Genomic DNA, 17,196 nt, shown 5'->3' on the forward strand with positions numbered 1-17,196 from the left:
AAAATAATTTTTCTTTCAATATTTCTTGATTGTATTTACATTTATTATTACAATAATATGTGTAAATAAAAAAATTCGTTGATTTTTAATAAAACTTTTCTTTAAAATTTTGATATTGGTATCGGAATAGTTTTTATTTCGATTTAAAATAGTCGCCGTAAAATAATTTTTTAAAAATATCTCTTGGTTATATTTATACATATTATTGTTTTTACCATCACCACATGTATAAAAAATGCCAAGAAGTATAATAGCACATTTGTACGCAACCGTGTTCGCACGAATATCATCGAATATCGAAAACATCGTTCAAATTGCGATCAATTAAATTGTATGCATTGACTTTGAGTATCTCGGTATTATAGCAATATATCTGTACTAATAATGAGAGTACTAATTCAAACTTCATGATGAACGATGCGCTATTCCGATTAGTATCCGCTGCATCCCGTTATTCTACGTATCAGAATTTAATATCGCGGAAATATGTACATACGCGCGCGTCGCTATTCCATTAATCTCTCGCGAATATATGTATATCCGAATATCGGAGCATAAATGGAAAGGATCAGCTTTAACACGCGGGGGTCGTGCTCCCGGCACGAACGTGATTTAATATACGTTTGGATCGTGAACACCACGCCCGTCATAACGGCGGCACACGCCAGGCCCTGACCTTTTCCACATCCTTCCTCGTAAGATCGAGAGAGATTGCGGCTTCCAGCCGTGATCGGCGCGAATGATGCCTTTATACGGCGGGACCGAGTTTCGGCGTGCGCCATTTTTACCCGGGCCGACCTCCTCGGTAGGAATTAATTAAAAATAACGTGCTTTTTACCGACGAGGCGTTTCATTCCTCGGCAGTCTTGTCTGCTACGCTTGAGAGGAGCGCAATCCCAAAGTAACGAGTCACGCTCGTACACGTCTTTTTGCCGGCCAATTTAATTATAATCACCGCCCCGATGCATCATCTTATTCAGCAGATTATTTGATAAGGCACAAATTTTCTGATACACATGTGCGCGCGCGCATTATATATAAAATTATTTATTATTGATGATATCTACACTTATATCAGCTATGCGGAAGCAATGTTACAAGAAATTAAGGTATGGTTAAATCTATCTTTCGGTAAAATCTTCATTACAAATTATTAATAAAAATGAAAAAATTCACGGTTCACACACATTTAATTTTGTAATATTCTATAATACATACACACACTCTAAGCAATATATGTATATAATAAAATTAGAAATTAAATGGCTAATTTAGACAAAAAAATTAATAAGAAAAACAAAAGCAAAATAAAGAATGCAAGTACAGCTGGGTGAGTGGCAAGGAATTATATTATATTAAGACGGAAATAAATCACTCGTTACGAGATAACAGTTGTCGCAACATGCATCTATTATGATAATCCGCTTGTTACATTCAAATAAGAAATGTGCGGAAATTTTTTTTATTAAACATACATATGTATATACGATCATGAAATTGGATATAATCTTTTTAATCGAAATTTTAATTTGATTACAATTTATACTGAAGAGTTTTTGACTATAGATTTTTATCTAATATAGGAAATTTTTAAATAGAAATGTAATTTTCTAATATCACAACTATTTCCGATTTATTGCGGCACGTTCATTAGATCGATTGCAAATTATTCGAAAGTGGGAATTGATGGGAATCGTCTCTTTGATGGGAATCGAGGTGCGATCAGTTCCCACAGTAAACTACCGCTACCCTTTGCAGTCGCCATTTTCATCATCCCCCCAATCCATTTACTTCGTTGACAAGTGGTCATATTCGATCGATAGTAATATGATTGCAACTCCTTACATCGCGTTTCATGAATTATAAATACTGAGTGATTATGCATTACATATATGTCTCATTTTGTAACAATCATCTCGATAGAGGAGCATCATATCATAATCACAATCAAAGAGTTACAAGTTGAAACTTCAATCAATTCCGTTTTACCTTTTCTCATTTGTAGCACACAAATTTGAAGAAGTATATATAAAATTGCTTGTTAAGATATATATTTTTTATCTTAAACAAAAAATAAAATAAAGTTTCTAGGATACGATAAAGGAACAGTCCGGATGTTTCTTTAAATAGGAATTTTTTCATCAAGATAGCGAATGATTTGTTGAAAAATTAACGAATCTTAAGTGCATATGACTATTGCGGGACACCGCGTATACACGAGACAAACTTAATTCGGGATGCACGCGTGTCGCTGCACGTGTGAAGCTTCCGGCGAGCGACGAGTCGGCTTTTTAAAAGCCCCGCTGCTGCTGCACGCGTGGCCGTGTGTGCAGCCACGTATGGGGGTCCTGCGGGTTTCCCACGGCGGATGTGCACCCAAGTACGTAACGCGTACCGCCGGGGAACGCCGGGGCGATCGTCGTTAACAGAACCACTCGGTCACATGCCACGGGGTTGCCGACCCAGCGGCAGCGAGCCGTTCTTCACGCCCTCGTGCACACGTGACACACGCCGCTGTTCTGACTTACGCGGTCCCTAAGTGCAGGTGGTCCAACGACGGGCATTTTACGTTTGACGTAATATGTAAAATATTTGCAGATATACACTCGCGATCTACACACACATTATCCAGAAGATCATGGATCAGTTTCACCATCCTCGATTAACTTAATTGATCGATTAAATTTAAGAATTGCAAAGCTTAAAACTGATCATCTTTACCCACAGACATTCTATTATACTTGGCAATATTATTGAAAAGTATCTCATAAATTCTTTTATTAAATCTTTTACTTTTTACTTTATACTACACTTCTCTTTCTTTTGCTATAATAAGAATAGATTAGAAATGACGACTTGAGACAGTTTTTGAAGTCTTTTGCAATTCTGGTGATATTAGGTGTTTGCAAAAGTTCGTATAATTAAAAAATTTTTATTTATTAATAACAAATAAAGTAACATATAATATTTTAATCAAAATATTATTTGTTGCTATTGACAACTATTTGCGACTTTTCGGGCAATAATTTAATCCCACGTCGATAAAATGACTTATCTTTTGAAGCAATCCATTACTCGATCCATTTTTGCACTTCTTCAGCATTTTGAAATCGTGTATTGGATAAACCGTGTTGTATCGATTTAAATAAATGAAACTCAGTTGGGGCGATGTCTGGAGAGTACGCTGATAGGACTTCCCAATTCAATTCGAACAACGTCTCTTTAGTTGCAACAGCAACATGCGGTCTGGCGTTATCGTGTAGCAGGATGGTTCTATTTTCAATCGCATTAAATATGAAGTTATACTCGGAATTATGATTTATCAGCCATCAATTCTGATTGAATATGGTCAACATTTAAAAACAAGAAAGCAACTTAAAAGAAAATAATTACTAAGTGACTGCAACCTAATCTAACGTGCCATTTATTTGTAACCTTACGAACTTTTGCAAACACCTAATAGATTTGGAAATGATGAAACTGATCCTATCTCTCTGGATATATTTATTTAATTAATAAGCAAAATTTTCTGAAAATTGATCGAGCGAAATATCGATGAAAATATGTATCAGGGAAACCACAAGACGATTATTGAAAATAAGTAGGTATAGATGGAAAAATATCGAGTTGTGTGAATAACGTGTTACTTGGTAAATTACTTGATGTTACTTCTTACCTATCGCGCGCTGTAAATTCGGGATTATATCCTTTCGGAAGATATAGGCATTCTTCGAAGCAATGAGGCGTTACCGTACTTGCAGAGGTTTCTTACCGGCAAGAACCTTGGAACTTTTTCTTTCTTACGATATTTATCCACGCACGATCGAATTCCGCGGTTTGGGGCAAAACCGAGACATTGCTCCGAAACAATATCCATTCGTGCTTGGAACGAAAGTAATTCGATCGTGTTTTCACGCATCCGGTCTCCGCGACCTTCTCGTGATGAATAAATCGGTCGTTTACTCGGTAATTAACAGTGCGCCGCACCCATGTCTCATTAAGTCCAGCTGAGCGAAATGTCAATTTTATCTGCCTCTCTGACGGTATAGTTTATTTCGAACACGTACGCAAACGATTGTTGTACAAGTACGCAGATGTAATTTCCATAAATAAAATCGCCTAAATTTAATTGCCTCGTGCGGCAAAGGATCGTGATTTATTACGAGACAAAGTATTTTCGAACAATCGTTTAAGTCCTTCGAATCCATTGAGAGGAGTCATTAATATCTATCGACATTCGGATGTGTATTATTAATGACACGAGTGTGTTATGGCGTTACGCTTAATAGAAATCATATATCCGAATACGGATATGTTCCATATGATCGATATGAAGGACCATTTATCACACTCGATTCGTTGATTATTCGAATCCGTGCCGACGACTAACGAGCGAGAAAGAGAACGTGTTTAATTATTTTTTTTGACTGCGTCTTGCATAATAATTGCGAGGCGTTACATTTAATTAAAGCTGCCGTCTCGATTTTACTAGGCGACATTGACGAAGACTTTGAAGAATTAATATATGCTTGGCTTCAGAAACGTAATTTTCGCATATCTTTAGAGAGTTAAGGAAAATTAGTTTTAAAATTCAATATTTTATCTACAAAATATATATATATATATATATATATATATATATATATATGCGAATTATGCGATATATACGTAATTAATTATAATCGGGAGAATTCGTCTTTATGTCATTAATTATTTGCTTTTTCAGAGAGCGATGTTTCGCTCATTATAAATCACGTAATTGAAATATATGTATTTCGATATTCATATTTTTTTTGTTGTATAAGAACTTTCCACGCAATCTGCGTTATGTGTGCAGAAAAGAAGTAAGAGAAATTTCATATCTCTGTTTTCTTCTTTCGGTTAGTTTCGCTCTCTTTGTGAGTTTACACGTTTCTGCAGACAGATTCTAATATATATGCAGATACGAAATCCTCCCTGATTTTACATACATTGCAATTCCTTCTATATTGAGTACATATATAATTTTCATTCAAAATTATTGCATATACTTGCTTACTATTTAAGAGAGCATTTTACTTTAATAAAAGTTAACATATTATTATAAAAAAGTGAGTAAATTTTTTAAAAAAATATGCTGCTATTATTAAAAAAAAACTATATATTTTTGATATTTATTTGCGTTGATCTCTCTCTTTTCTCTCTATCTTTAATCAGGCATATATAGATTAGAAATTGATGAGGCCAAATTTCGATCTCGCTAGATGTTAGATGCAATAGCGATCCCGATTCATCTGACTGCTTTTCCTTGGTCATATTGTTGCATTATACGCGACGATTCGTTTGCACATGAGTGGAACGCACCGAACGCCGATCGCGAACAGTGCAAACACCGTTCTGGCTCACGCCGGGAGATACGATCTCGCGCATATACGAACAGCAACGTCCTCGGTCGAGAGCGGATCCCTCTCCCGTTGTAAGCCGGCTACGCCATTAAGCTGGAATTCAGGTGTATTAACGATGCTGGGCCGCGCGCGGCAGGTACGTAGCGACCACCCGTAGGCACCCGGTAGCGCATTAATGGCAGGATATGTTCGTTAGGAAGGAGAGAAAGAGAGAGATTCGTTTCATTTCGCCTATCTTAGGCGTTCGCGATTTCACTACACGTTTACTGACTTCGACGCGACACGGAGCCCTTATCTCTTGGAGCCGGTGGGAAAGGGTTACGAGGATGTTGGTCAACTGCCGTCACACTTTGGTTAAAAAGAGGTGAAAGGGTTTCACGCTCTTATGATATTTTAAGAAATGTGTGAGATCTGAGATTCCATTATCTAATTACCATCTCAACATGGTCTAGTTGAAGAACATATTAAATATAACAAGGATGTTAATCCGCGTGACGAGAGGTTTTTATTTTAAGAAGTCTGTCTCGAGATTGTTGCCATCTTTCTAATTACTGTATTATTTTGTTCTTATTAAAGTAGATTCGTAATATGCGTATATATGCGTGATTTTATTCTTTGTATCTCTCGCGCATAGCAAACCGCGGAAACACGATGCGGATAATCCCGCGAGAATATAAGCAAAGCGGGTCGTCTCTATGCTCTTATTTGAATTCTGCGCTCTAAGCGGCATCCTCGTTATCGAGAAATTCCAGCGTACAGCGGTTTCGCAGGTGTTACGCGTAAATAAATGAAGGTCGACGCATCCGTTGAATTATTAATTTCTGCTTCGTAAGAAAGGATACATAAATTCTGTCGTCGTAATAATCGCACTTGTTAATGTAAAAATTAGAACGTTATTTTATTTTTATTATATATCAAAGATTTTGACTCATTTGAGATCAATACTTACAATTGTTAGATTGATATAAAGATTCTTGTTACTAAGTTGATACATTTATAATTATATATATACATCTAGATATATATTCTGAAAATCCTATGGCTTTTAATTTTAATGATATATTTGAAAAAATTCAAAAACTATCAATTTGTCATTTATTATGACACGATTTTAAAGAAAAATTTTCGAAAAAAGAAGAATATTACTTCAGACATAAATAAAAAAAAAGGGAGTTGCGTAATTAAGCATCGTTAATGTTTTGCCAAAAAGCACAGAATCCCAATTAAATCTTTAATAAAGTAAAATTATATAAGTTAAAATTATAAAAAAAAATTTATGTAGGAAATAATACATGCGTGATAATACGTGAATAATTAACAGAACAGAATAATTAACATTTATTTATCATATCGTATTTCTATATTAATGTTTCATTCTAAAAGCATAGAAATAATTAAATAATAAAGCAAAATTATATATAATTTTTATTTTAAATTATATATATAATTATTTTAATTTATATATATAATTATTTTAAATTATATATATAATTATTTTAAATTATATATATAATTTTTATTTTAAAAAATTATAAAAATTATGCAGACATGCGCGAATAACATACATGAATAAATACATACATTTATTATATTGTATACTTCTATTATGTGTTTCAGATGGTTTTGCCATTTCGATGACGATAATTACGTGAACGTGCCACGCCTGTTGAAGCTTCTGGACAATTATAGCCCGCGAGAGGATTGGTACCTTGGCAAGCCCTCGATACCTGCGCCCTTGGAGATCATCAGGCAGGGTCCGGAGCCGCAGAAGCGACCGGTGAGTGCAGATCAATCATGAACTTTCTCTTTTTTTTCACGCACTTTTCTGATACGTTTTTTTGAACTTTTAAATATATCCGTATGAATTACATACGGTTCGCCATTATATAAAAAGTGTTTGTATCCGGAGATGGGAAGCAATACATACATATATATATTAGTAAAATTATACAAGAATGCAGATCTTTAATATTTCTGTTGTTGATGGACCGATGGATATTTTTATATTGTCTTGAATAATTTAATATAGACTTATAAATTATTTTTGTCGATATTTTCAAGACTTTTTAGCGTGATTGATTAATTTTGTATATGAATCATTGTTTTTTTTATAATAATTACATTTATACAATATAAAATCGAAACTTTAAGAGATTTCATAGAATATTTATCCATTGATCCAACTGTACATGTTTATTCCGGCCATCTGCTCCGATATAAACTTACTCGGACCGTAATTACACGCTTCTCCGAAAATCAACTTAATTACGTGCGCCTTTTGCGCTCGGTCACGTGTCCCTCGAGGATTTATTTAGCATCGTAATACCAAGAGTAGCAATTTAAAGCCATGACAATAACGAGCGCTTTGCTGCCCAGCATATGCGCGAAGATACCGTAGACGTGAAATTCGTCTGACCGTCTTTGAGGCTTCCGGTGGATCTCGCGATGAAATTAAATGCGCCTACGGAAAAAGGGCGGGGAGGAATAAATAGGAAAAAAGGAAAGGGGATGAAATGGGGTAGTTGAAGGAAAAAGAGGATTATTCAAAGAAATATTTTCTTTTTCTTCTTCTTTACCGTCTTTACGCGAGAGAAACATTACTCTGCCGTCACTAACGGGTGGTCTTATCGAATTTATGCATCCGCGAGACGACGGCTTCCGGCGAAGTCGAGCGCGCATATGTCTTCTTGGCGAGCACAGGTATAAATAGGGATCGCTCCGCTTTTGTAAGCAGTTCGACGGCGAAGGCGCAATGTGCGAGGAAAATGCACGCGATAACGTCTATTCTTTTTTAATGCTTCCCTCCGGCGGTGTGTCTTCGCGCGCCGCGAATTTCAAGCTATTATCTCGCGCGCCTGCCTCGCGTATATATACGTATCTCCTTTATCCCCTTGAATACGAGTGCGCGATGGGTTTTTATGGGTAGATCTCGTCTCGCGAGCTCGCGCCCGTGAAATTTCGATTTTCTTTCACGGAAGACGCAATTGCAACCGCACGCAAGGGATTTACTGTCTTCTCGCGGATATTCAATCTACGATACTTTTTGCTCGCGCGTCGCATCCGCGAAATTGCTCTCGGAGATTTTTGGCCTATTGCATATGATTTTCATGGTTTTTTCTTATCACGAAATATTGAATTAAAAATATTTATTGAATTAAAGAAATAATATTGATTATTATTTTATTTTTCAATTATATGACATTACTTTTAAATTATGGATCACAATCTTTTCTTAAAACGTCACATTTCCGCGAAATTCGGAAATTGAATTTCAAATTAATAAATTATTAATAAACTTCAAACAAGTTGAAAGAGATCGATGCGTTCGTAAAAGGGAACGAAGTGTGAAGCGGAGCGTTTTTTTCGACGCATAGCAAGCGGAGAAACTCGCCCGTGCACAATCACGAATCGATAAAAGCCTGTCTCACGTACTGCTTTAAAGAGATACGCGATGCGATTCGGATGTCGCCGATATGATCGCTGACGCTCGGCAGCCGACGGTTAAAGGAAGCCCGCGATCTTATCACACGGCGATGTCATGCTATGAGGCCATTAATCCTTTTTCTTCTGCCGAGATGAGAAATGAAAAAGGAGAGAGTCGTCTCTCCCTTTCTCTCACGTCGCTCACAATCGAGAAAGGACCGGTCAATGTATCCCGGAAAAAAATTCCAGGATACGCACGTCATCCGCTTTAGAAATTGATAACCGTTTTAATCCACTTGTTCGGGAATTTAAAATAAATTTCTTTTTTTTTTTTTTTGCGCCACTGCGCGCGTCGAATCAATTTTTAATCGCCGATCGCTTTTTACGCTCGCGAGATTTGCATTTCGCGATTGAGAATAGGACAAACTACAAATTGGAAAAGCCGCTCTCTTCTTTCATCACGGGGAGGAAAAAAGATATGAGGGAGGGAAAATGGATAAAGACGAGCGAGGTTCCTGTGGCTCTCGAGATGAAACGATAAATCTTGCAAAGCCCGTAGGATCCGTTCCACCTTCTGAGATTAACCGCTTCTTATAAGGTCTGATCGAAGCCATTCATCAAGCGCCTTTCCTTTGATATCTCTTTCCCTGATTTCTCTCCGCCGCTCGTTAAAGTCTAATAATACGGATCCACTGATTCTCTCTCCCTTTTTACCATTCGTGAACTTCGCGCGATCTGCGATCGCGGATAATCGATCGCGTCTTTTACTACTGAACAAGACTACTGCGCTTATATAGGTAGATATTCAACGGGAAAAAACAACGAGCGAAATTTAGATTACTGATTTTATTGAACGATTTATTTATTTAGAAATATCACGTAGAAATCTATTTTAGGATTTTTTTATGTTATGTACATAAATAGAGAGAAAGTATTCTCAGTCTCTCTATTATAATTTTAAGGAAGATAAGGAAAGAATTTATTTCTTACTTTCAGACAATTTTCAAAAAAATTTCCTTTTACATTTAATATTAAATATTTTAATAATTAATTTTAAATTAAAAAATGTTATTAAAATAAAATCCAGTTTTGAAATTATTGGGGTTTTCAGACTCTTTTAAGAAAAAAATTGATTTACAGAGATTGAATTAAAGAATTTTATTCGTGTTAAAAGATCGGATTTACAAAGTTCTTCTGTACGATGTAATCGAAATAAAAGTAAAAAAATTCTCAGTTGTTTTTCCAACTTTGTGATCAATGGTCTACGGGGAAAAAAGATGTCGACGTAAAAATCCTAATACACAAGCGTTCGAGGAAAGCCTCTTACACGCTTTATCCGACCATCCGAACCATTTTTCACGCCATTATTTCATATTGGGTCCGTCGTCGTCTTATCGTCGTCGTCGAGATCCGGTCCGACAACTATTGCGGAACCAGTCATACGGCGAAGTCATTACCTGTCCGACGAAAAGATGCGCGAAACGCGATCGATCGTATATACTTTATACGCGCATGTTGGCATATCGATCGTCGCGTAGTAACCCACTTAAGATGATGCAGTATTCATGCGGAATTTAAATTGGCCGATATCCTTCGACACGCGCTTTCCTGGCAGCACTTAATCCATCAAGTATATACTCGATAGAATTAGCGTTGAATGCGCGAGAGATTTTCTTTATACATGTCCCGTCGAGCATCGAAAGAATTTATTGAAATAATTGAGAGAAGATCTGTAAATCGATCATTATTTTAACAAAGTTATATACATGGTGCACGAAATTAACACGGCAGAAAGTATATAATTAAAATTTAAGAAACATAACACAAATACACATGGCTCATTTCGCTAAATTAATACATAATAAATTATACTGAACAAACTAAACTGTTATATCTCTTTTATAGAAACTATAGTGAGGCTTAAGCCTAAAGTAAATACAAAATTTTTATTTTAACATTTTGGCATAAACTGTGTTTCTTTAAATCAAGAGAACGCTAAATGATTTATTTTTCATTATTCGATATTGTAATTTATAAATAAAAATTTCGTCTATATTTTTCAAGGAAAATGTAAATCTCGTAAAATCGCCTGTTTTGTTTTAATCTGATTATATATCTGATAGAATTTCGGTATGCGTATATTACGCGGGATTTACGTAAGGTGACAAGCTCAAGACCAGTGCTCCGATCGTTTTATTTTAGTTTTATTACGCAGCTATTTGGCACAGTATGTCCTGTATGTTGAATGGACATTGTGCGGTGCGTATAAAAGGGTCTTGACTCGATCTCGGTCGTTTTTCTGTCCTCTACGTGGTCCTCTTTCTTCGCGGTCCTCTTCATTCAGCCTTCTTACGATCTGGTTGGACCAGTATCGCGTTCACCTCTTGAAAACCTCCGATCGGCGGCGGTTCCTGTAAGCACAAATATCGATCGTAACACTCATGCTAACCAATTTCAACCTTTTCGGCTTTATACGAAGCTCCTTCTCGTGCAAATGACGTTTACATCGTCGTGATTTAATTAAAATAAAAATCGTAAACCCCGATTGTGCTATCTTCTCATACCGCCTATTGCCCCGCCCTTTAATTAGATAAAGAAGTAGTCCCTTGCTCCTTTTATTCATTTCATAAAAAAGATAATTTGCATACAAGAAAAAGTCGACGGGTTCTATTAAAGCGCCCGACCAAAAGATGGTTCTTACTTGTACTGCGAACCAGCCTGTTAATATTAAATCTTCAAACAGCAGTTTCTCTTAGAAAAATTTTTAACTGATCGAGAAATATTTATAGATAGATCTATCTGATTTTCTCTCTCTCTCAGATATTTTATATAAAAATATATATATATACAATATTTTATATTAAAATAAAAATATATTATACACAAGATAAATTACAGATTTGATTTTACTACGGTCTTTGAAAAAATCTTTGAGATTTTTATTTTCCGTCAAGGGGAAATCAATGCTGATAATAATTCAAGATTTCGAACAAATTGTTATACTTTTTCGCGATGTTCGATGTTTTACGATGTCGAATTTCATCGTTTCAAACTCGAACGCGTCGCGACGCTTTTCTCCGCGTATGCAGATGCATTTCTGCTCCGTCCCTTTATCTCGGGCGCGAATCGCGATCCACGGGGCGACGGACCCGTGGTAGGACCCTCTACTCGTATGTATCTACTCGGTGTAATACATACACGCGGGTGAAAGGTGGTTACGGCCGGGCGAGGCACGTTGGCCACGTTGGAGAAGTACATATTCTTGTATCCGTATAGCCGCCTTCTCGTGCCCAGCATCGTCCTTAGTCCGGGGCCGAGCTATCTCTCTCCCGACCCCCCATGGGTGTGGTACCATCTTCCAACCGAGATTATGGTCTCCGCCGTGGACGTTGCTCCCCGCGGGCTCCGCGTACTCGTATATTATATTTGCCCGAGAAATCCTCGGGCTCGCTCGTCGCACACGTGTGCGCATATATCCACCGTGTGCTCGGGAAGAATCGGCTCGTTACTAGTCCCCCCGGCAACTGGGGCGGATTTGCCTCCTCGCGAACGATATAATATTTAAAAGATGCGCTCGCGCGATTAGCGAAGGCAAGGATGAAACGCGGTAATCCATTTTTTCACAAAGACACCAGCGCGTCGTTTCGTGTAAAATTTTTTTGCGCCGGAGCAAAGTTTTCGGACACCCCGTAGCGTGTGTAGTAGCATTTAGAGACCTGCCATCAACCACAGGAAGCCGAGATAGCCCCGCTAATGCGGCGGGCTGTATCGTTAACGTCTTCGCATTTTTTTTTCAACGAAGAATTTTCAACGAGCTAACCGATTTTTAAGTGGATCACCGAGCGAGATAAATATCTGCGGGTTTGCTGCTTCATGCAATATGCAAGGACATTTGTATAGCAATGAATTGATGCGCAACCACTCATAAATATCTCGAATGTTTATTAGCGTCGAATTAATTTTTCATAATATAAGAAATAGTCGCATAAATTGGTACGCGATTATTATCCGATTCTTCTTGTTCACGCCGAGCCATACTCTCCCATCAGGATAACAGATTCATTTCCGATACGCGCGTCATTTGCGTCGCGAAAAGCCGCGCCGCCAGGTTACGATTAATCTGTCCGCAGAGATTGACAAATGGTCGAGGCTCGCGATAGACAATCGATCCGTAAAAGCGTGAGAGTATACGGCAACTAGATGCACGATATGTCGAAGGGATAATTAACCCGGGGCGGCCCCGAGTACGCGCGGATCGTTAGTTTGGATTCTTTCGGTGGCCACAATTCTCTCGGGTCGGTGGTGCAAAACCGCGCCTGTCGAGAGGAGCCGCGCGCTTAGTGAAAGGCGCGCCCGTCCGTCCGTGCGGTGGATGAATGAGCGTATTCCGCAAATTGATAGGCAAAGTGAACCTAGACGGCACAACGAACGGGTTTGCCGTTACGCTTGTAGGTCAATGCTGCTAGGGGGATAATTTGTTAATCGCACGTTGCCTCGGAAACTTGGCGCGAGCGCGATTGCCCGCGAGGCAGCGACCCATATCGACACCGCGAGTCCTTCGTCCTGTGGTTTTACCGCGGGAAATTCGCTCTGTAACTCACATACGTACGGCTGAAGTATCTTTGATTTCATTCGATTTCTTCGATGTCTTCTTGTAAACTGTATTTTGCTATTCTTCTCTGTTCCCTTTTCTTTTTATTATTTTAATTTTTAACAGCGTTTATATCATCTTTTATCTCTTGATGCACTCTATATTATGATTTTATAGCTAAAGCCTTTGATTTCTTCAATATTTTCTTAATTAAAAATAATTAAAAATTCGTATGTTATATACGTCATCTGAAATATTAGAATAAAAAAATTAATTCTTCCTTTTTTTCTGATTTTTGGGGATAAACTGTATTTTTTGCTTTTCTTCCTTCTATTCTCTTTTCTTTTTATTATTTTATTTTTTAGAAGCATTTATATCTTCTTTTATCTCTCCCTGCACTTTATATTGAATACGAGGATTAATCGAATTGTACAGTACAAAGCGGATTTATTGTTACTATTTCGTTGCACTACCATTTTGCATTTTGCCAACTCTTGTATCTCGACAATCTTTCGCACTAAGAGAGAGAGAGACACGGTCCGTTACAACGATCGCCCCGAAGAGCGATTAATCCTAGCCCCCAGGCGAGGATCGACGTCGGTGATGGTTACTTTACATTTTCCCCGACGGCGTCGTAATTGCGCCCGTAGGTGCGCGATATCTCGCGCACCACGCCTCTAGGTGAAAGGGTGAGGCGTGCTGACGTATCGATGCAAAATGCGGTACGGTGCGGTGGTGAAAAAGCGGCACTGGCAGGAATAGAAAGGCAAGCGGCCTCTCTCGCCGGTCGTCGTCTCGCGTCTCGTGCATTGGATGCTGAAGAGTGCCGTGCCGTGCACGAGACGGTCATTTTAGTCGGACGGTAGGCCGATCCACCCAAGGGATAACCTGCCGATGAACCGTAAACCAGGAACTTATTACCGGACTGTATATAAGTACGGACGCTTTATTATTACGACTACTACTAGTGTAGAGTGGAGAGAGAAGACGTGTCCGCTAGATCTCGGAGAGCGAAGAGAGATTTTGCGTCCTTAATATCTCTCCGCTAACTCCACGACTTTGCTCGTTTATAATGTTTACTGTTGTTTCTCTGTGTGATGCTTCGTAAACGTTTTACAGACGGTTAGAGATATTATACGATTTGACTCTGTCTTTTCGACTTTAATAGATTCAATTCTAGACTTTACCGAAAGCTCGGAATGAGCTTGACTAGAGAGTGAGTTAAGATAATCTGATGCGGTAGAGTGCATCGCCAGAGGATATTAACGTATATACGCACGAGTGAAATATGTTGTACTATATGGAGTGTTTCCAGAGAACGATAGCGTTTGGGCCAGAATTACACTGTAAATCTTTGACATTCTATACGGCATACTCGTCAAAATAATTTAACTTATTCTACATAGTTGTGGAATTCGCTTCGGGCATAATCCGTAAAGCTGCCCGAGCTAATCCTCGGGAATTTCAGACCCTTATTGCTTTGAAATAGCTTGAAAATGTAATTGCTAGTATTTACTCATAATTTGTGATCGCTTTTTCTAATTTGTGGGAAAAATTTGTGATATAAACTAAACGTTTTCAGTTGTAACTAACTCCGTTATCTACGTGCAGAAACGTACGTATATCCTTCTTATCATTATCTACAGCTCTGGAAACACTTTCGTAAATCCGCAACTAAAATGGTTGCTACGTTATTGATGAAAAAAATTAACAAAGTTAAAAAAAACAAGGTTATTGCTATCTTCGTAATTCTTAGCATCTCATTTTTTTACGCTATGAATATGAATAATAGACCGTTTTTTTTCGTAATTATTATAAATGTCTCCATAGTGAAATACATGATTTTGATTTTTCTGCGAGCTATTCGTCGATAGATCGTTTTTCTTCTTCTTTCTGTCGTTAATTGATATCGAATAAATACCGATGTCGACATGGCGACGTATATATCATTATTTCCGCTCGTAATTTAAATTACGCTTACAATTAAGCTCATAATAAATTCATCATTCACTTGCAACGTTTGCCCTCCGGCCTTCGATTAATTATCATCGGGAAAGAGGAGGTCTCTTAAGTGTTTCGACACGGATCTTTTTCATTCTCGATTCTTGGTACCGGTCACCTTATAATTCTCTTTCTCGTCGCTCCGCTTTTTATCGGTAAACTTACCGCGAAAGTTTGCCAATTAATTGATATTGTTCACCAAGGTGAGACAGCGTTTTATCGAATTTTATTATTACCCGGTTAATCGACCGGTAAGTAGGACAGAATTTAATAACGTCGGCGATTGTCAGTCGCTAATAGCCTTTATCAGTGGCTTTTTTGTGGTCTGTCTTAAAATATTTTTAGATTGTTTTTTTCCGAAGTGATTTACATACATGTATATAGGTATATTCAATTAAGGTATGCAGTAAAAAAAAAAAAAAAAAAAGAACACTCGGCTAGATATATGGAACAATACATAAATCTTTGGTTTTTGTATTGTTTCAAATCATATAACTAGGATGTTTTATATTAATTGTCATTTAATTTTGTGTCATGATACGATATCAAGTATACTGTATGATCAGTCATCTAATGCTAATGCATTAAGTGCTCGCACTCTGTAAAAATCAATACGCTTCACTTAATGCAAGTATGATTTTGTTGATAAATTTTCCCGCGTTTTCATCGTTTTGCATCGTTGTAAAACAAACCCCTGTCTCGCGTTACATCGCGCGTACACGAATCCCGCGCATAAAATGCATCTTTTCACGTCGTCGGTTATCTCGCTCGTCGTTAGTCTACCCGCAAACGATGAACCGACGCGGTCAATAACGATGATGCACGGATAATAGTAATAACAGCGGTAATAACTATAATTATGCGTTATTGTTGCCGCTTATTATCGTTACCGTTAGCAGGGTGCTTCTCTCGCGCGAAATCGCCGATGCAGGTATAATGCACCTGTCGATTATTTTCTAGCAACATCGTCATAGAGTTGATAATTATCGGTGCGTAATCTTGCTTTTCATTTTTTTTTTTTAAGTATATTGAGTACATAACTTATATATATAATAATTTAAAAAATACACGAGAAATGTGTAATAATAGTTCATCAAAAAAATTATTCAATCTTTTTTTTTCATATATTCTAATATAATTTCAGTTTTTGTAAAGTCCATCTTTATTAAAAAGATAGTCATATTTTTGCGATGGAAAAAATTATATAAATTTTTTGTACGAGGATATTTTCGTTAGCCCGTGTTCGCGGTAGCTCTTAATTATTGCGGTACCGTATCTGTCAAAGAGTATCTCGCGAGAAAAAAACGGATGGTGATATATGTGGTTCTTAACTGCTTCGGTATTGGATGCGATCGTGACGTCAGATATTGCTTCGGTTCTGGCTGTAATTAACAGGTAGATAGTAGAACGCAAGACGCCGTAACTCTGTAGGGTGTTGACTAGCTTAATAGCCTATCAACGGTGTTTTTTTTTCGTCGGCGTCCAGCTACTCCTCTCGTTTCGTTTCATTTGAGCGATTTAGGTGTACGAGACTGTGGATTCGTACGTCGTCATATATTAAATGATTTAATGCGAGTTTAGTTTAAATCGAAATGGATTCTGTTATATATAGCATCCGATATCCGATTTAAAAATCAACATTATAGTTGATTGCTAATGGATTCATGTAATTATCGTTTATATTACTTCTACATTATTTTATGCTTAGATCGGGGAACATAACTAACATATCCGTGTCTCAATCAGATGGCAATAAATTACGCATTGGAATTTATATACATATTAAAAGAATATTAA

The 17,196-nt window shown here is 37.4% G+C and overlaps 1 protein-coding gene and 1 long non-coding RNA gene across 3 annotated transcripts in view; one reads left to right on the plus strand and one right to left on the minus strand.

Annotated features, from left to right (window-relative positions):
* Fng (Fringe glycosyltransferase) overlaps positions 1 to 17,196 on the plus strand; it is an 82,690-nt gene that overhangs the window by 31,351 nt on the left and 34,143 nt on the right. The window contains exon 5 of the mRNA XM_083050495.1: positions 7,002 to 7,161. Within this exon, the coding sequence (XP_082906621.1) occupies positions 7,002 to 7,161 (160 nt within the window). The remainder of the gene's footprint in view (positions 1 to 7,001; positions 7,162 to 17,196) is intronic.
* Positions 10,871 to 17,196, minus strand: part of LOC145943116 (uncharacterized) — a 240,043-nt gene continuing 233,717 nt past the window's right edge. For both annotated transcript variants that reach the window (XR_014426481.1, XR_014426482.1), the window contains one exon: positions 10,871 to 11,218. This is a non-coding gene — a long non-coding RNA (uncharacterized LOC145943116). The remainder of the gene's footprint in view (positions 11,219 to 17,196) is intronic.

The sequence above is a fragment of the Prenolepis imparis genome, unplaced genomic scaffold, assembly GCF_030444845.1.
Source record: "Prenolepis imparis isolate NDT839.2.m4 unplaced genomic scaffold, iyPreImpa1.0 SCAF_11, whole genome shotgun sequence".
Classification (NCBI taxonomy): domain Eukaryota; kingdom Metazoa; phylum Arthropoda; class Insecta; order Hymenoptera; family Formicidae; genus Prenolepis; species Prenolepis imparis.